This window comes from Drosophila grimshawi, unplaced genomic scaffold, assembly GCF_018153295.1.
Source record: "Drosophila grimshawi isolate 15287-2541.00 unplaced genomic scaffold, ASM1815329v1 contig_1377, whole genome shotgun sequence".
Classification (NCBI taxonomy): domain Eukaryota; kingdom Metazoa; phylum Arthropoda; class Insecta; order Diptera; family Drosophilidae; genus Drosophila; species Drosophila grimshawi.
Window position 1 is genome coordinate 12,915,995 of NW_025062900.1, and position 20,806 is coordinate 12,936,800.

The 20,806-nt window shown below is 41.0% G+C and overlaps 3 protein-coding genes across 6 annotated transcripts in view; 1 reads left to right on the top strand and 2 right to left on the bottom strand.

Moving 5' to 3' along the window:
* Positions 1-205: 205 nt before the first annotated feature.
* LOC6561537 (angiotensin-converting enzyme) lies at positions 206-4,807 on the bottom strand. Its single transcript, XM_001988326.2, has 8 exons — positions 4,722-4,807; positions 3,203-3,258; positions 2,592-3,138; positions 1,801-2,164; positions 1,177-1,743; positions 649-789; positions 414-586; positions 206-350 (listed from the first exon to the last, which is right to left on the bottom strand). The coding sequence occupies exons 2-8, from the start codon at positions 3,239-3,241 to the stop codon at positions 334-336; spliced, it is 1,848 nt and encodes a 615-aa protein (XP_001988362.1). The 5' UTR covers positions 3,242-3,258; positions 4,722-4,807; the 3' UTR covers positions 206-333.
* Positions 4,808-5,583: 776 nt separating this feature from the next.
* LOC6562724 (protein SMG5) lies at positions 5,584-11,972 on the top strand. Of its 3 annotated transcripts, none has more exons than XM_032736643.2 (7): positions 5,584-5,697; positions 6,150-6,366; positions 6,427-6,559; positions 6,975-8,481; positions 8,777-10,147; positions 10,213-10,371; positions 10,490-11,972. In XM_032736643.2, exons 2-7 carry the CDS (start codon positions 6,167-6,169, stop codon positions 10,729-10,731), a joined length of 3,612 nt encoding a protein of 1,203 aa, XP_032592534.1. In that variant the 5' UTR covers positions 5,584-5,697; positions 6,150-6,166; the 3' UTR covers positions 10,732-11,972. The 3 variants fall into 3 exon arrangements, with proteins under 3 accessions (XP_032592534.1, XP_001988361.1, XP_043070628.1); XM_001988325.3 differs by lacking the exon at positions 5,584-5,697 and adding an exon at positions 5,801-5,958; XM_043214693.1 differs by lacking the exon at positions 5,584-5,697 and adding an exon at positions 5,994-6,012.
* A 417-nt stretch (positions 11,973-12,389) lies between these two features.
* The window catches only part of LOC6562723 (centaurin-gamma-1A), a 62,042-nt gene continuing 53,625 nt past the window's right edge, over positions 12,390-20,806 (bottom strand). For both annotated transcript variants that reach the window (XM_032736641.2, XM_001988324.3), the window contains exons 3-8: positions 16,593-16,734; positions 15,880-16,014; positions 14,472-15,806; positions 14,274-14,391; positions 13,838-14,210; positions 12,390-13,776 (exon numbers count right to left, since the gene is read on the bottom strand). In XM_032736641.2, coding sequence (XP_032592532.1) covers positions 13,438-13,776; positions 13,838-14,210; positions 14,274-14,391; positions 14,472-15,806; positions 15,880-16,014; positions 16,593-16,734 — 2,442 coding nt within the window. In that variant the 3' untranslated portion in view covers positions 12,390-13,437. The remainder of the gene's footprint in view (positions 13,777-13,837; positions 14,211-14,273; positions 14,392-14,471; positions 15,807-15,879; positions 16,015-16,592; positions 16,735-20,806) is intronic.

Here is a 20,806-nt window from a genome sequence, read left to right on the forward strand (position 1 = left end):
ACTTTCTTTAATTTGTCTTTACTTTTCAATATTCACAGCACGCATTCCAACTGAGCTGTAAACAAAATTTGTTCTGCGCTGGCGCAGCTCTTGACGGCAACTGGCTTAAGGCCAAAAGCCCATGGTCAAACATCGGACCATCGACCACAATTTGTAATTATAATGCGCTCCACTTAGCACAAGTACACAAAAAAGAAGCAACGGGTTTTGATTTTTAAATGACTTTTAATACTGCACACTTTTTGCGACATATGGAAAACTCTTGAAGATTTTGACAAACTCTTTTTGCTTGAGCAAATAACGTTAGAAACTCCTTTCGACAGGCATTCCCACTTAATAAGACACGCATTCTGTAAGATAATTATGATATAATTGTGACTGGTTTGAGATATCCATCGATTTTTTATACTTACTATCAGACGCTGTCCAGCCAATGTGCACATTGTTCTTAATGTTCTCCGCCTCGAGCCAGACGCGTAGGGGCTCAAAGTATTCGGCTATAGCCTTGCCGGTCATAACGCGCTCACCATTGAAGGCTTGCAGTGCATCGGGCCATGGTTTGGAGGCGCCCAGCGAAAGCATGTTGCTGTGGCGAAAAAGTCTGTTAACAGATTTCAATTGGGGGGTAGAGTTGCTTATAATACTTACTGGAAAGCAGCACCAGCTTCGGCGCTACCATAGATATCGCAATTGTCCAAAGGCAGCTCCGGATTCTTGGGATCATACTGACCAGCCTTCATGCATGCAGACTTGTAGAATTGGAATTGTATGATAAACGAGACCAGATATCTATACAAGAATAAAAGCATGTTAATAACAACATTTCTAAATAGACAAACTTGCAAAAACATATACATTTCGAATAAACTTGAGTGATTTAGTGAATAGAAACTAGTTCTCATAATTTACTCATTCAAATTAAGTAAAGTTTTTCTTTCAATAATCTGAGCCTATTTGAATATCTCTGTTTTATTTCATTTGAGAAATGAGAGAGAGAAGAGCGAGAGAAAGCCTAAAATTAATTCAATTCCGAAGAGATTTACGTCTACGTCTATTTTAATTCTAATTTAGTTACTTTTTATTCAATAGGAATTTTTAATTAATCAATTCAAGAATTCGCTCAAAGAAAAATATAATATGGAATTTGATTAAAAATCATGTAAAATAATCACTTACCTCGCATACTCCACATCCGCTGAAACGTGATACTTGGCAGGGGCATCAAAGTCCTTTTCGGTGCGCACTACTGGAGGCTCAATGCCAGAGTAATCCTCACGCAGCTTCCAGAAGGCACAGTTCCAGTTAGCCTTGTCTACCTCACCGCGGAACAGAGACCAACGGTACTTGTCCATCGTAAAGGCAAACGGCAGGAAGACAATCTTGTCCAGTGCCGTCAAGAAGAGCTGATTAATGCGTGCCTCCTCGTCAAGCACAAAGTTCTTGAGCAGACCGATCTTCTCCAGATGCTTGGGCGTTGACACCGACAGCGAGAGAACATCTCCGACAGCCTCATGGAAACCGGGATTGGCACCAGTGCGATAGACAAACGGCAAGTGCTGATACTGCAGGAAATATTGGATATGGCCCAGCTCATGATGCACTGTGAAAAGCTGGCTCTGGGTCACCGTGGTGCACTGCTTGATGCGCACATCGTCCTGCAGATAAAAGTCCCATGCACTGGCATGACAAATCAAATCACGGCCATCGGTGGGCTTCTCAATTATGGATTTCTCCCAGAAGGTACTGTAAGAGTTGGAAATAAAATGAGAAAAGAGTTGACAGTAAAATTATTCGACGTACGGTGGCAACTTGGTCAGATTCATGGAGGTAAAGAAGTCATCGCCCATCTGGAACATCTTGAGCGGTGTGTAACCCTGCTTGACCATCTCGTCGGAGACATCCACCAGCGGTTTGTCTGGGAACGGTGACACAATATCCGCAATATCGGACCACTGTTGTGCCCACATATTGCCCAACAGATGCATGGGCAGCGGACCCTTCTCGGGCACGACCTTATCGCCATAGTGTTGCCTCAGACGATAGCGCACATAGCCATGGACTTGCTCATAGAGCGGACGAATTTCGGTAAAGATATCCTCCAGCTGCTTCTCGAATGTTTCATCCTCGTACTCATCCAACCAGACCTCGGCGCCGGACGTGAAATCTATTACGGATAAGACGAGATAAGAGATTAGTTTGATCGAATTTTAAAAATTATGGCTTGGGATAAGATAAGAAATGGTTTTTGTTATATTATTATTGCTAAGAGTCAAAAAACCACGAAATTAAAAAAACTTAATCTGAGGCATAGCCAAAGTTCGGAGGTAAAATTGCACTAAAGATTAAGGATAGTCAATAATAGAATAGCCAGTGATTAGTGAAAAATATATAAATATAGAGGGAGACAGATATCGAGAGAATTAATACAGCTCTGTTTAAAAGATACTTTTGATCACGATTCCTCTTTGATTCAAGATAGATTAAGAATCTATATAAAATAGAGCCACAGTGGATATAAGAAAAAGCACATAGATAATATATGCATGAAATACTAACTAATATATATATATATATATAAAGTGCCCACTTACTATTCAGTTTAGCTGCCTTAGTATTGAGCTCCACGTAGCGTTCGAATTGGGGTCTCACAGCTGTGCCGGCCTTGTCGTAGAACTGAGTCCAATAGTATTTGAGCTCCTCGGGATCCCGACTCTTTGTGATGACCTCCTCGATTTCGGGCTCGAGTGCCAGATCGCACTTTGTGTTGTCTTTGTAGTCGCATACCTTGACCTTGGCAAAGTTCGATTCCATGGCGGACATTGTCTCCAGGAACTCGGCATAGTCGGCCTCGGTCAGGGCGGCATAGCCGAGCTTGGACAGAGACTTAAACTGACGCTTTAGGTCGGCGCTTTCATAGCTGCGCCAATTGAATTTCTGGATTTCGACTGAGACCTCCTTCAGGAACTTGGCCAATTCGGCGGATACCTCATTCTTCTTCTTCTCGGTCTCGTCGTTGATATTGGAGCCATAGGCCCAGGAGGCCTCCGTATCGATATTGGTGCGTCTGGCCTGCTCCTTGTTCAGATTCTCCAGATACTCTTTCGCCTGTATCTCCTCCTTGACCAAGGCTTGTGTTAACTGCAAATTTAAAGTGTTTTATTTACGACTATTCCATTCATTGCTGTAGTATTGATAAACGTACCGCTAGCGTAGCCAATAGGGCTACCAATAGTAGCTTCATATTTCCAAAATTCTCAGCTAAAAGTAGAAAACAAACATATTATTCGAATTTAGATCAGGCCATTAATTTACTGAATTAAATTGAGGGAAGCCACACGGCTGACGCTGATCGTGTGTCTATAGTCTGTCTACAGCGAGAGGTCTCGGCTTAATTGATTAAGATGACCCTGACTCTGGTCAGTCCATATACAAATGTATATATATATTTATATATATATATATATATATCAAAAACATTGTTTTTATTTTGTTGTACAATCCATTAACTATAATCTAAAGTCGAATCGAGCAGTAATTGAATTGCACAATTATTGTTATTTTTTTTTTTTTGCCTGAGTATTACTTGACAAATGGTTGATAAGCAGGTAGCCAGTTCCAATAGTATTTCAGGCGATAAGATTTATTTAGTGATACATAGTAAGCAGATGTATGTGCTTATAATTTTTAATTGTATTAACTTTTTAGGCACACATAAACAAGTCTTAAAGATTTTTAAACAGATACTGGTATTTAGAAAATAAATATAATATTGCTCAGTTTTTGTTTTTTTTATAACCAGATATTCTTATTTGAGAATTTTTAAAGTCATAAAATTTATTTGCTGACTCTAAGCAGGTTTATTTAACTTTTAAAGTACACAATTGCGACATTTTTGCCTGAGCTAACTTGTTACCTTTAGTTAACTATTTAAACCATAAGGCACATTTATTTAAATTTTAAGGTACACGAGTGTTCGTAAGTCAAAAACCTACAAGCAATAATTCTCATTAAAATTACAAAACAAAAATGTTAGTCAAGTTACATTAACCACGAGGCAATTGAAATCTACAAGTTTTCTTTCTATATTTTTATATAACCCTTAACAAGTCAAACCGATCAGTCAACAATGAATTCTAAACAGTCTAGAAATTTACAAATGCTTACACATTTTTGAAGTGATAGATAAAGATGGTCTAAGGTAGTGGTAGGTGGACAATAAATATTGGCTAAACACTTGGATTGTACGCAACATAAAGATCGATATCTATTCAATATGAGCAACAAATAAGTGCTGATAAACTGAACTAACTTTATATATATGTATATATATATACATTTACCACACATTGGATGATTTGAAATCTAGTGAAAATGTTGATTAGATTTGTAGTCGGATTATGTTGCAATGTGAAACACAAATTGCCAACAGTCACAACTGATTGCGTCCAGTATTGTCAAACGATTATATATGTATGAATTCAGAGAAATATATTTATATAAATACATAACCGGCCGATTATATATGTATAAATGTAGAGAGAGATGGGATAATCGGTTGACAAGACTTATATATACATAAATATATATTTTTGAATTTAATTAATTAATTAGCAGCAAAGCGCAGTCAATTAAGAAATGCAGGTCAAATTAACAATGTACAATTACTAATTCAAATTAATTCTAAAATAACTTCAGGTTTAACAATTAAAACAATAACTTACCTATAACTTATGTGCCAATTACAGAGTTGATCGAACCGAAACGAACTTGAAAGCTTCGCACCCAAATTGAAACTGAAAATGTTTGAGCGACAGCCCCCCAATTTTATAGCAGAGATACTTAGCGACAGCGAGACGTGAGCAGCGCTGCTAATCGCTGCTCCGCTGTGACGCAGTCGCAGGCGCAGATGCAAAGAGAGTCGCACAACAACTGTCAGATAGAGTAATAAACCTGATCAATATTTACTGCCGATGCGCACAGGCTGGAAATGCCAACCTGAGACGGAGCTAAATTGTCTTCAGTCCGCTCATTAATATGCTTGACACACTTCTTTCCTGAGAGGTGATAACTTCAATGCAAATATTCGTTCCTCTTTGGTCAAGTCAATTCTAAACAACCAGGAGTAGTAGCAAAAATGCTTATTTAAGAATTTTACTTGCTTATTTGTATGTAATATTTAATATTCGCATTATAGCTACATTTTAGACATACATACGTTAATTTTATTCAATTGTTAACGTAAGCCCTTCACAAATTTCAAAAAGCGCGCTTCTCACTCTCAATACACAGCAGCGTTGCTGCTGCTCTATATATATATATCGATATTTATTAATCGAAACAATCGCTGGCTTGAGCATACTATCACGTACGACATTTAAACACGCTACAGCTGCATGACGAACTGCAAATGAATATAAGCACGAGTATCAAGCGCATTTCATTAGTATGTGTTAAATACTAAAATGTTGTAACATCTAGAGTATGCCTTGACTTAAAGCAAATTTAACTCACACATCGTATACTGATAAAACACAACATTCCCGTACGGGCTACCTGTGAACTAGTTTGTGAACATTGTCGAATCGCATGATTTGCATTGTCTGAACGTGTCAACTTCACTTTGTTGTTAACAAAGAAGGGAAAAGCAACGTCAAACGTGAACAGTGCAAAGTTAAAACAATATATAAACTGATAAAGGTAATCAAAATTAAAGCTTTTACAACAATCCACAATCGGTGTGCAATCAAAACCAACAAAAAAGCTGCGAAAATACAAAAATAGATTTCGCAAGCTGCGTAAGAAAATGAAGTATCTTCTCTACGCCTAGAAAATACCAGAGCAGCAGTCGCAGTCGCAGCGCAGCAGCAGCAACAACAACAGCAGCAGCAACCAGTCGCAATTTAATTGATTATTCAATACGCAGCAATACACACATACATAAGTGCTATATATACGTAGGTGTGTGTGTAAAGGCGCGTTGTCATCATTTCGGCAACAAAAACATCATAAAAAGTAGATGAAACTTTTTTGTGCAAACAAAATTCGTCAGCATTTAAAAAAAAACCTGAAAACATATTTCCAGAGAATCAGCTGCTTGATTTCAAAGCTTTTTGTAATTATTTTTTTCTTTTGTGTGTATTTTTTTCCAGTATCTCAAACTTTGACCATGGAGTCAAAACTTAGTTCAGGCGGCTCAAACGCATCCAGCGAATTCGCCGTCGACACGGGCGGCGGCGGATGCAGCAAAAACAATCGCTACCGCAATCTAGAAGCGTCGCTTTGCGGCAGCGTCACCAACAACAAATGCATGATGCAGTCAAATAACGGCAACACCTCGCTCAGCCCCGAGGTGAAGGACTTGTATCGGTAACTTATTATTCATCATTAAATATATTTAAATTTAAATGTCGTCTCTCGCCTCTTTAGCACTTTGTACACCGTTTCCAAGCAGCTCGACGATGCCAAGCGCAACGTCCAAAATATTGGGCAACTGTTTCAACATGATATCGAAGAGAAACGCGCAAATCTTGTACAGCTGTGCAAGCAGATTATATTCAAGGTAACTAACCATATTGTCATTGACATAAGCAATTATAGGCGGGCCTTTAAAATATCGTTTATAAATGCGTATTAAATATTTCAGTATATTTTTGTATTTACCTCTGAGAGTAATTTATGTAGGAATCGTCGGAGAACCCCGGTGTAAGCCGGTTTAAGAGAAACCAAAATATAAACATATCATGAGCAATAACTAATTTTTAATATTCAAAATATCATTCAAGATTATTATTAAACCATTTCGAATACCTCTGCCTCAAAATGAAGCGATTATTATTTTTATAATATGTGATAACCAATAACAGTAGTCATTCTAGATAAGCACGCGCCTTTGATGCTCCTGGAAAACTATAAAGAAAACAATTTTATTTAAATACAACAAATTTAATAAAAAAATCATTCGAATTTGCTTGCAGGACTATCAATCCGTGGGCAAGAAAGTGCGCGAGGTGATGTGGCGTCGTGGATATTACGAGTTCATTGCCTATGTAAAGAAGAATATGCACAAGCAGACGAGCAATGATGTGGAGTATCTGCAGAAGCTGGAGCGTTTCCTCTGCGCTGGCATCTTCAACTACAAACGTCTGTCGTCCAAAATGGAGGAGATCTACGATCTGGACTTGAAATACCTCATTGATTTCTCCATTATAAGCGAGGGTTATATCAGTGACTGTATAAGCGACACAAGCGTCAACAAGGAGATGGAACCCTCCCAGGCTGCTGTGGATAAGAGTCTGGAGGCCGTGTCCTTTGCTCTGGACACAATACACTCGTCTCTGTTGAGTTTGGGCGATTTGCATCGATATTTTCTGGACTTTCATATTGACAGCCGGCTGAGTTTAAGCATCAGCAAGGAGCAGGTGGCCAAGTATTATTTGGAGGCTTTCAAGCTGAATCCCTCGATTGGCATGGCCCAAAATCAGCTCGGCACCCTCTACTATGGCCAGAACTATGATCTGGATTCCACTTACCATTATCTGTATTCGCTCGTGTGCATCATCCCGTTCGAGCTGAGCGAAAACAATTTAAATAAATTGTTTGCCAAGCACACAGAGTATCTGGAGCAAATGGACCTCGCTAAACTCGAATTTCATATTGAGGATTTCTATGCACGTTTCTATCTAGTCGTGGACATATTCTTCTTTGACAAGGAGGTGCCGGACTTCAATTCGCTGTGCCATTGCGTGCTCATCGATTTGCGCAAGATTCTGTGCGCCCAGCAATTGCGGATGCCAGAGCCAAGCATCTTTAAGATCATCTCCATACTGTTCTTCTGCCTGTCCAAGCTCAAGATGATCAATTCCCCCAAGGTGTACTCGCTGCACGCCTTTCTCGTCGCCGCCTGCTCGGATCTGATGGACGCTTGCATTGTCAACATTGAGCAAACGATTTTGGCACGCGCTGCGGACAACGAAGAGTTCCAGCTGGAGTACGAACAGCGTTTCCAGGAGTTTGACACCTCGGTGCGCAAATCGCGCAATGAGTACAAGAATTGGCTGGCCGCTGTTGGCAAATGCGAGCGCAAGGATAAAAAGTTAATGGCCCGTCCGCAATCGCTCAAGGATTGCAGCTCTGATTCGCGCGATTCACAGCACTCGGTGGAAGATGGCTGTGTCAAGACACAGGAGGCCGCCGACAATGATATGCTGGGCGTCGCCGAACCCATCTCCACACGCTCCAGCGACGAGGCCAAGGAGAGCGATCTGAAGACTCCGCTCTCTTGCAAGAGCAAGCGGCGTGGCATGCGTCTGCGTCGACGTCGTCGCAAGATCGCCCAATCGGACGACAGCAGCTGCTACGACAGCGAGAGCGAAATGGACACCGACTTCTACAGCGACGAGGAGGACTACACTGATCTGAGCTCCAACTTTGACACTGATTTCAGTGACATAGATGCCGCCGAGCCCGACGAGGCACCAAACGGTGAGTAAATAAATCAGGGCTGCACTTATAGCCAAGTCAATATAATACAACAGTTATTTACGACATGATAAGCTGATTAGAACTCAAAAGAAACAGTTAAATAGTCGGTGTAGTCCGGAACGGTTAACTATATTATACAGCTCGTAATGATCAATCGAAGACGAATTCTTATCATTAAGCTCACATAGTGAAATCAAAGACATTCATCACTATATAGACAACATAAAAATAATATATCACAGATCCCGCAGATATATCTTACTGTTTTTTAAATCCAAACGAATTCCTCTTCCAGCTGACTATCCCAAAAAGGAGCGCATCGTACGTCAGCCAGCCGGCGCTATTGTCTGCTCGGACAGCGAGGATGTGGTCATTGAGGAGGAGCGTCTCATTTATCCCGATGAGATTGAGCGTCGTCCCAATTCGCAGGAGGTCGACTCGGAGGAGCTATTGCGCAGCTTTGAGGTCTTGCAACTGAACTTCAAGAGTGCCGAGGATCCGAAGGCAGCTGTTGAAGTGCCAAATAGTTGCCCAATAGTTGATGACCAAGTGGTGCCACCTGTTAGCATTTCAGAGCCGCCCAAAAAGCTCATCTATCGCAATAAGTACACGAAGATAAATCCAAATATAATCATTGATTGCCTGCACAATGAGTCCAACATTCGGGCGATAAAGATGCTCTTCGACTGGCTACGCATCAATCCAGAGATTTTGATCGGCTGCTATCACTCCAATCCCGAATTTGTGCACAAGATCATGAAGCTGCTGAACTATTGCAACATTGATGTATTCACACGCAAAATATATTTTGAGCGCGATCTGCTGACCACCAGCAATGTGCGTGACGCTCTCGTCGAGCTCTTCGATGTGCGCGCCAATGTGCCGTTGACCGAGGATTTTGCCTTCAAGAATTTCGACATCTTCCAGAGCACACAGATCACGCTCGACTGGGAGACGACCATTAGGGAGCGTGTCACGCAACAGGAGGAGTCCATTTTGCGCATCCTCAAAATGGTAGACTTTGGTTTCTTCATCTGCAAGCAGACGAAGTTCAACTATCGTTTCTGTGTGAAGACGCGTCGCTTCATCGAGAGCCAGAAGAAAAAGCGCGAGGAGAAAAAGGGTGGCGGATCGCGTCGACGCGAAAGACGCACTGCACCGAAGATGACACGGAAGCGGAACGAGGGGCGAACACGTCGCTATTCGGATCGCAAGAACGGCATAGTGCGCAAGAGCTACACCAGCAACGAGGAGAAGGACACCGTCGAGGAGTGCCGCAAGTTGCCGCGCAAGGGTTACCTACGCAATCGCAATGCCGAGAAGGCAGCCGCTGTGATTGCCAGCGCCACAGGCACCTCAGTGGCCGGTTGCACATCAGCCTCCGCTTCGACCACGACGAACAGCGTCATTGAGAAACTCAATCTGCAGTCGAGCAGCGGTGCCGATGAGGAACGCTCCGAAGCCATGTCTAAGAAATGTGAGATTATGGGCAAACTCTGGCTGCAGAACGAGGTGGAGACTCTCGAGGAGGAGCTGCGCGACAGTCCCGCCCATTTCGTCATGTCGCCGTTTGTTGTCGTCGATTCCAAGGCTCTAACGGAATACAATGGCATCGTCAAGTCGCTGGTGAGAACCAAGAAATGCATCATTCTCATTCCCAATGCTGGTGAGTCTCTCAAATCCCATTCAATCACACCATTTCCATTAACTAATATTTGGACATTCTCTCAGTGCTCAATGAGCTCGATGAGCTGAAGAAACGCAGCGAGAATGTGCGTCATGTCATCCGTTGGCTGGAGCAGGAGTTCAAGCATGGCAATCGCCATCTGCGCGCCCAGCGCGACAACGAGAGCCAACCACTGTCGCTGATCAAGATTTCACGCAAAATGGGTAAGCTGTATAAATATTTATTTATTGGATTCCCTAGATTCCATTCACTGCTTGAAAATTCCATTTTTGACTTCCGACTGCAACTGTTGCTAATTAATATATACTATATTTTTTTCAGATCGTGATGCATCGGTGTTTTTGCAAATTGCACAATTCTGCAATCATTTGGTGGCCAATCACTCCGATCCGAATGTGAGTGAGCTGCAGAAGAATGTGGTCACCTATTTGTCGGGCGATAATATGCACGAGAAGAACCGTCAACAGCAGAATTTCAGCTACACCGGCATTCTCGACTCGATACCCGTACGCTATGCCCAAATTCAGAGCTTCTACGCCAAGTTCAAGGCAAACAAAAAATGAGTGACCCAGAGCGGACGCTAGGTGGCAAATGCAAGACGACTGCAGATGCAATATATATGCAAGGATATGCAAGCGTGTGTTCTCTGTACAACCACAAAAAAAAAACGACATGGAGTTCCAAGTTAACGAAGTTTCTCTCAGACGAGGCCAGCGGGCAACGGCAACCAAACCAAACTAAACAGCGATCGCTGCAGCGGCACGCTGTTGTTGTTGTTGTTTGCTTGCTAAGCTTGTTTGTTTTTTGTCGTCGTTGTGGTTTCAAAACCATATTTAAAGCAAAACCGAAAACTGAAAACAACAATCAAATCAGAAACAGCATCAGCAACAACAACTGCTGCAACACATTGTACAATGGGGGGCCGGCTCATGCGGCAGAATGGCGTGGAATTTGCTTGTTGTGTTAGACAAAACAAAACAAAACAAAAAAGAAAAACCAATCAAAAATCAAACCAAACAAAAAATCGTTCACTTTCAACTCAAATGGCAGCAACGAAGACGACTCTCCGCTAACGTATATGGACAAATGGCTTACAGAAACAACTCAACAAAAAACAAATTGATGGAAAAAATCAAACAAAAAAAACCACACCAAAAACCAAAAAAAAAAAAATGAAATTGTTCATGATTCAACATTCATTTACATAACATTTCACACCCTCACCAGAGTTTGGCCTAAAACTAAAAAGGTTTCACAATCCCTACGAACCGGAGCTCGTTTCAAGTTCGGCGCATCGTATGAATCCATCCTTTATTTAGGCGCAACTAATGTAGCTTCTTACTGGGAGAGCGCCTTTTGGAATTATCCCCGCCCTCATCTCTCACAACCAGCACCACTTGATCATTTCGTTTGCCTCACACACTAATCATAACCTCAATACTGGAAAGTATTTTCTTTGTGGAAAACGGCGTAATTGAATCATTGGTCCTCCAGCGCCTCTTCAAATTCATGTGAATTTGTTTTCTCTTTCTCTTTAAAATTTTCAGTCGGACTATTCAATTTTAGCCCATACTTATCTACACAATTTACAAACTATATAACACATACAATAACAATTAATATTAAAAACGATAGCTGCATAAATTCAAATGTCGGACAAGAGCGTGTATTATTCTATTATAGAAAAGCAATAGAAACTAATAGATCTATTACACACAGGTATATTCATTAAATTCTACAAATTTTAAAACTTTTCCAACAACTGTAACTATTTGATAAAATAAAGAAGCCGACAAAAAAAACAAATGTTCTCATTATTTTGGTTGAACACGATCCGGGCAATGGGTTAACAACTTAGAGCTGAAAAATTCGTTACAAATAAGATCTAAAATTTACATTTTGAATAGAGGTAGTAGTAGCTACCAGATGACCCAAGGATATTCAAATCGTCCTAGTTTTCGAGCAAAAAAAGATTTTCTTATTTCAACTCATTGCCTCTGAGTGCATTTTTTACAAATGTTTGGGTTACATAATCCTTGAAGCAAGTTCAATAGAGCTGTTCCTTGCGATTCTAACGCAACATGCCCTTCGAAAATCAGCAAGAATATTGCTTCAGAGCAGCAACCTTAGTGAACGTAAAAGGGAATTTGGCTTATTTTGTCAGCTAATAAAATAAAGTCTTATTTAAAATGTTTAATCAATTTTTATTTATTGTTTTTTCCTTGTGTTTTTTTTCGTGTTTTTTGTGCCTGTTGCCTTGTTATCCAATTAGATTGAGTTTTGTCACGTTCTGTTGTTGTGTTTATGTTTGAAATTGTACAAATAGCGTACACAATAAAGGGGTGTATACATATATATCATTTAATATATAGATTTATATAACTATAATGTATAATTGGTTTGAAATACTTTCAAGTGTTTGCTACATACATAGTATATCATATATATTTTGTCATTTCCTTTTAACTTCTGGTTATAATACAATCCACTGACGTGTTTTCGTATTGCCAACAAACGTTTAATTTTGTTTTGGAATTTTAATAGCAAAGTTTGTGTGTTTTTGTTTGGTTTTTGCATAAACTACAAGTTAAGCGTGTTTTTACCGATTATCAAGCAATTTCAACTTTATTTATAAATATCTTCCTTTTTTTTATTTCTTTTTATATAGATATAGTGTAATAAGTTGTTTTTGGCTTTAGTCTTAGATTCACTATGTTTATACGTATATATTTTTTTCATCAGCTATTTTTAGGCGTATTTTATATTGGTTTATATATACTGATGACAAACGAGAGGTCTCTTTTCAAATAAAAATCAAAATACATTAATTACTTAAATTGTTGTTTTGCAAACGACATAAAAAAAACCTGCACACAGTTTAAAAACAATAATAATTAATGATAATGGTAATAATATTACAAAAAAATAATAAATTAATTAAAAACTTGAGATTACAACAAGACTGTACAGTTTTTGTGCCTATCAGCTAAACAAAACTAAAATCTATAAATTTAAAAGAAAACAACAATTAATTTTGTGAATTTCTACGGCGCTGGCCAAAATGAATAATTTGCACATTTTCGATTTTAAGAACTATAAAACTAAGCGTCATTCAAAACATTCCCGATACGATTGCTATACACAGAAAGAAATTTACGCGTACTTTTTAAACTAATTACGAACAACATATTAACCATATTTTAGCTTCATTTTACAATATTATATAAAATTTTGCGTGTTTAGCTTATGAAATTCAACTATGCGCCCTCTTAAATAACGCCCGAAACAGATTTCTCATAGGGTGTGCCGAGCGTATCTCGTCGCCTCGGCAGCGTGCCACTGGCCGTTAACGGCGCCGATTCCGGACAGCCCAAACCCACCAGCAGCTCGACCAGTGCCGTCGTATCCTCCACATTGTACTGCGGTGCCGGTATGCCACCATTAGCTGCGGCCGACTGCGCCGGCGGTGGCGGCGCTGGAGTTGGTGTGCCGGCGGCCAAAGCAGCAGCGGCCTTCATCGACTTGGCCGTGGCCAAAGATTGTGCGGCACGTGCATAGGCCAAACAGGTTCGACCCTCATGATCCGTGTGCTTAATATTTGCACCGTTCTATGGGAGCAGAGAATTAATATCAAATCTAATGGCTCTGCCAATTCAATTCAATTCTTACCCAGACGAGCAGCTGGGCTATGGCCAGATTGCCTATGGCACAGGCCAGCAGCAGTGGAGTGCGCACATCCCGGGCACTCACATTGGCATTGGTCACCTCCGCCTGACAGTTGGCCAGTATGCACACAATCGACTTGATGTCCGCCCTGATTACTGCCTCAATTAATTGCTGGCCGGGTGAGGCGGCATTCACATGATTACCGCTGCCCAGTGGCGTCAGAAAATCCTTTCCCTCGTACTTGCTGCGTATCCAGCGTTCCTTCTCCTCATGATTTGCCAAAGCGCTGGGCTTGACGCGCTGGCGCGTATTCGACTCCCACACAGAGTTGGCCAAACTGTTGCCAATGGCCAGCATAACGCTCAGATGCGGCGCACTAAAATTAAGATGAATTAATTAATTAAATGTTGTATTAAGCGTTTGTGTCATTTTCACTTACGGCCAATCATCGAGGCCCAGGGAGCGCACCTTGGAGATGTGCGAGCCGAGATTGCGATGGATGCCGGAGCACTCAATGCACATAAGCACGCCCAGATTGAGACTGGCCCATTCGGGATCTGGAAGGGATAAGCGAAAATTCATAATTTATATATACTCGTATATGTATATAATTATCTGTATATATATCTGTACTTACTTGGAGCACCACAGTCGACACAGTGTCCATTGCCGGGTACACGTTGTCTGATAGCCACCATGGCGGCCAGTTCAGTGCTGGTTGCCGGTTTCGTTTTGCAGCTCTCGATGCTCTGGAGACTCTTGAAGATCTCTTGCTCTACGGCGGCGACCCATTCATCGCGCTCCTCCGAATTGGCGGCCTCAAAGTGCCACTGCTTGGAGTCCAGAGAGACAATGTAGAACTCATAGCCATCATTGTCGTCCGCCTCGTTCGCCTTGACGCTGCTGCTCTTCATGCGACGATGTCGCTTCTTCACATTTGGCGTTTGGGCCTCCAACTTATTGGGCGGCGCCTCGCCAGCAATAAAAGTCTGTGAGTTCGAATTGGACATGGCAATGCCTTCGTCACCGCTGGTCTGCTGTGAGCTATTCGATTTCAGTGGCTCAGCTGCGCCACCAGCAGCCACACTGCCCAGCAACGAGAGTTTCTCGCTCAGCTTGCGCTGATTGTCCTTGGCCAGGGTGAGGCAACCAATGCCCTCGCTCAAGGTGCCCTGTGCCCGCTGTCCGTTCGCCAGCAGTGAGCTGGTCAGCGCACTGTTCGTGATGATCGACTTGGAGCCGCGCGGCTTCTGGCCGGGCACCTTGACGGTGACATATTGCAGCGGTATCTCCTTGCCGTGCACATCGTCCATGTAGTCGTGCAGCGACGGATGATAGGTGAGTCTGCCATCGTCGCAGAGCGTCACATATTTCTTTTTCCATTCCTTGTTCAGGGATTTGCTGGAGCGCTTGTACAGATAGCCCTGCTTGATGGGTATCGAGCGACCGCTGCCCAATTCACTGCTCTTTGGCTCCTTGTCGCTCTTCTTCGAGGAGGAGGGTATAAAGAGATTCGAGCGCCGCCTGCTCTTGCGGCTTGTCGTCGGCGTTGATGTGGGCGTCGGCAGCTCCTTGCCAGGTGGCGGCGCCAAATCCCGTGGATCACGCAGCTGCACCTGAGCGCAGTCGCCCTGCAGCGACAATTGTTGCTGCTGTTGTTGTTGCTGCTGCTGCTGTTGTTGCTGCTGCTGCTGTTGCTGTTGTTGTTGCTGTGCTGCTGAGGCTGCTGCTCCTGGATTATATTTGGTTATGTTGTTGTTCTCAGTGGCATTTGCCTGCAGCGACCAAAGCTTCTGCTCCGCCTGGGCAAAATCAGCGCTCATGCGCAACGGCAACTGCTGCTGGGCCCGTTGCCCATTCGTCGGCGCCTGATACGTGGCCAGACCCAGACGGGAGCCCTGCGGGGTTGTGGGCCGCGGTGGCTGCATTGCTGCCGGCAACGGCAGTCGCTGCGACAATATCTTCTGGCAGGCTGTGGATATAGAGTGGCAGATTAGTTGTAGCTACTTGTGTGCAACAAGTCTCCCTCCAGTCGTTGAACTTACCATCCTGAAAGACGCGCTCCACATTCAGGCCGTAGGTGGCGCAGGTCTCGTAGTAGGAGCAACGCTTCAAATCGTTTGCCAATTTCCGGGCGCGAGTGTCATCTATAACACGCGGATTACGCTCGCTGATGGCATCTGTGGAGCAGACAATTGGGTACAAATGAGATTAGCAAATGACAAGCAGAAGTTGACAAATTTCAAAATAAAATCCTCATAAATTCCATCAATATTTGAATTTGTAAAAACAACATGCGACGAATCGATAGAAATTTAATTAATCTTACTTTTAGCAAAGTCAATAATCATTTCAATCTAAAAATGTGCTAATAAATTCCATCAGTAAATGTTTATATCAAAACATCATGCGACCAACTCATCGAATATAAATAAATCATACTTTTATAGACTTTAACTATATATTATTATATATATATAATAGATAAATAGATAAATAGATTTATATAATAATATATAAATGAAAATACTCTAAAAGCGATTGGCTTAAATTTAATAAAATTGTGTGAATCATCAACTGTAAAACTTTCCAAATGAATCGATAATGGACACAACTATGGAAATGTACTTGAGTATATAGTAATTTTAATAATGATCAGAATAATACTTATAATAAATTGGAGTATCTATTACAATCTATAATCTATAACAAATTATATTTAAGCACGAAAGGAAAAGGTATTCAAAATTGAGCTTACCCTGTGTGCCGACCAATATCATGGGTATATCCTGGCCATTGCGAAAGTGCGCCATTTTGGTATAGTAATTGTAGACGGTGTTGAAGCTGCCCTCGTTCTCCAGGCTAAACACAAAGATTACCGCATCCACCCAGCCAGCGAACTGAAAGAAAGAGCGCAACGAGAGCGAAAGAGAATTAGTTAAAAATATGAAGCATGAACGAAAACAAAAGCCTGTTCAAAAATATGAAAAAAAATAATAGAAAAAAATAAAACAAAAAACATACAAAAGTTTTGGCCGCGAGTCCTTGACTTTGTGTGTGCGTCCGAAGGACATGAGGAGTAAACAAAATTGCTTCGGCTGGCGGGCAGCACAAAAGGCGGAAGCGGGTTTAACAATGGGCAGTAGCCAAGAAGGCGAAAGGATCAGCAGGCGAAGTCTCAGGACACACACACACACACACATACACGCAACACACACACACACGCAACACACACACACACGCAACACATACTTGAGAAAGTCGCTAATGAAGCACTTGAATCCTTTGGAAGGACCCGTTGCCGTGTGCTAAACTTTTAATGATTTTCATGTGTCTCAAACACACACACACACACAGGGAGCGAGACTCAAACACACACACACACACGTAGGCAGGCACAGGATAATGAACTTTTACATTGGCTTGTAAACAGGCGCTTTGTGTTTACTGCGCAGGATTCGAGTGTCCTGCAGTGAATTGACGCTATCGATTACTTGTTTTGGTTTTTCTTTTTAAACTAAATATATAATTATGCATTCAAATCCCTTTTACACACACTCACAAGTGGTATTTGTAAAATTCTGTAAATTATTTATTTATAAGAAACAACAGTTTGAGCAGCTCTGAAGCGCACCGAATTGAAAGCCGCCCGCCAGCGACGCCAGTCGACAAACAACTGGCGCTTTCGCTCATCGCTCTCGTTGTCCGTTGGCCTCGTCCTGGCATCGTCCTCGGTGGGTGGTTGCCCTGACGGCGGGTGGCGGCTGCCTGGTGGCGACTCGGGTGGTTGCCGTTTTTTATGATTTGTTTTGAATATGTGTATGCAGCAAGAGGAAACAGGAAAGCGCACAAAAATATTCTGCTGCAAATGCAACGCCAAATGGCGGCGACACGGAAAGCACTCAAACACACACACACACACATTTAGCAAGAGACACATGCTTGACAACAAAACAATTGAATCGAATTGGGGGTTGGGTTTGGGCTGTTTGTCACGCTGCAGTCCACTGAGATAGAAGCAACAATGGGTTCAACTTTTATGTGGGTTAAGCAGCATTCAAAGTATCTTTGAAAGCCTCAAAACTTTAGCTGTGAAAACTTGAAATATAGTTTTCTTATCACGCAAACTAAGTCAGAAACTTTTGCTAACAATAAGTGACACTTTTAGGACAAATGTGTAAATAATTTAAATACATATTTCAACCTATTCATTTTGTAATGATTATTAATGCAGAAGAATTGTTATTTGTTTTCACACATCTAAATTATTATTATTATTAAGCAAAGACAAACTTAACTGCTATTATTGTAGTTTTTTTTTTTAGGTTTCAAAATCAAAAAGCAGAAAAATGAGAAGAGTTTGCTATTTATTTACAATGAGTATAAAATATTCTGTTCTTTTTTTAGGTTGCTAAATCAAAAATCGAATAAAATATATACCAAGAACAGTTTGCTACCTTTTACTACTTATTATATTATAAATTTTTGACTAAATCATTCCAGTGAATATAAAAATTAATTATTATAAGAATATATTTTGAATGTTCAACATTTTTTACTTGTACAGACAGATTCTCAACTCTTTAGAATTTTCATCATATTCAGTGTGTATCGATTCTATCTATTTTACAATCGCTTCTATCAATATGAACTTGTCTGTCTAAGTCCCCGTCCAGTCGCAAACAGAGTAATGTGTGGATTCGACAACAGTCGCTGAGTCGCATGCAATACTCTCGTCTCGTATATGGTAATGATATCCTGGCTCAGCCCGAAAAGAAAATAAAAACAAAAACAAAGCGCGACTGAGTGGCGACGCGCCGCCGCCATTGAGTGATTTCATACAATGCTTTTGGCCAGTAGTTCTTAATACCCTGTAAATTGGCAACAGGGAGCAGCACCTGCTAAACTGAACAAGAGAACGATAGTTGTAAGCTAAGGTTGAGATTGAGTGCTATATATATATATTATCATTGATATTTATAGAGGGTATTAACAAGTTGAGCAATTGAGAATTTGAAACACTTCTACTTGGATTCTTTTTTCGTCTTGTTGTCTGAGAGGGTGGCTCTGACTGGCTTAGGGGGTTGCTCATAAATAGAGGGTTACTCTGTGCAATTGAAATATGGTTTATTATGTTGCTAGCATAAAGATGTGAGTGACAGAAGTTAGTCAAGAAATGGACATTAAATTAGTTAAATCGCGGGAGAGAAGCGATTTGACAAACTGTGACAAAATGTGCAACCAACTGAGAGAGAAAGAGAGAGAGAGGGGAGATAAAAAAATAGATGAGAAGTGAGGCGAAATGAGACAGTCAATAATAGTAAAGAGCAGTATTAATAACGGTTTGACAGTCATAGCCCGCCAATGATTATGCAATGTGAATTAAATAACAAGTGACACTCAAACTGTGAAATGGCTTTCAAACTGTAAGCGGCTTGAAATTGTATTTGGGTCAATCACATGCTTGACTTGCAAATATTAACAACAAATAATTACAATGGAGATCAAAAATGTTTATTAAAATAAAAATTGCTGAACCCGAAGGATAGTCAACTGCTAAGCCCATGGATATAGGCCAGGGTATTATGCGATTTTGAGGGTCGCGTCGCGTGGCAGGCACATTTTTTTCGGTTTTTCAGTTTTTAAAGAGCAACCCCTACACCCCACCCCAACCCTAGCGCATAAATACAACCGCAAATAAAAAAAAAAAATGCAAAAAAGTGAAAGCAGCTTAAAAATTATAATCCACACTTTCACCCTTTAAGCCGGAGGGTTTTGGCAAATAGCAAAGGGGGTGGGGTGATACCCCTGTCACATAAAAGTCTATAGAAATTATTGCAAATATCGCGAACTGAAAAGAATCCGAATGCAACAAAAGCTTTGCTCAAGCTGCGAATCACTTAGTCAAATATATAGAAATAAAAATTGTTGAACGTTGCATGGAAGTTAAAGTAAATAACTCGTGATACAAGGGGATATTTACTTGAAAGATTGCAAAGTGCATATTGGGCACAGCCAAAGGGGGTTGCAGCACGTAAGGCGATTCCTTATTGTGACTCAACTTTAACCTTTTTGTTGGGCCAAAAGATATTGGCCAGTTGCCGCATCACGTAACGTCCAAACGGGCAAACAGACCTTTGGCTAGACGGCCCCACAAAACAAACAATAAAAAAAGTGTCACAAGAAAACAAAATGATATAATAGAAATTGGCCCGAGGCCAGCTACAGGCTACAGGCTTTCTGCCTGCCAAAGGTCGAAGTTCGATTGAGTGAGTCAGAGAGGCTCCCAGGAGAGGGACTGGGTAGAGAGGCAGGCCGTCAAACGTTCAACTTTGCGGCAAGTTTTTCGCCATTGAATGTGAAAGCTGACAGCACAGCAAAAATTTACCAAGCGCTGCAGATATTGCTATGGAAAAAACTTGATAATTGGCAAAAAGTGCGACAAATGTACAGCTCTGCAGTGCACTCGAACCAAATGTCTAGATTAGTGACGGGCACTCAAGATATAATGCGGCAAATATATAAGACTGACAATTACAGCTTGAAGAAATTTGTAGTTTCTAGAAATAAGAATTTTTATTTTCAATAAACTAAAGTCTCAAATGGAGATTAGACTTTAAATCTATTGTCTAGAGATCTTGTATCTGTTTTCATTCTATTTTAAGTATATAACTTTTTAAAACTAATATGGAATCCAGTCAATTTTAAATAATTTAAATGGATAGAGAAAACATAAGCCAATCAATTGAAAATTTAAATTTACATTTAATAAATTCGTTTTATTAGTGACATTTCATCAATTATATTATCAAATAGTTATTCACAAGTTAAAAGCAATTCTTGGTTCATTTATATTTTCTGATGCTTTTTTCGCAGTGTATTACAACCTGCTAAGCACTCACAAACGTGCCACGTAACAACCCCAGAAATTTGTATAGGGCAGCTTAAAACTGCTTACATGCTTTATTTTCG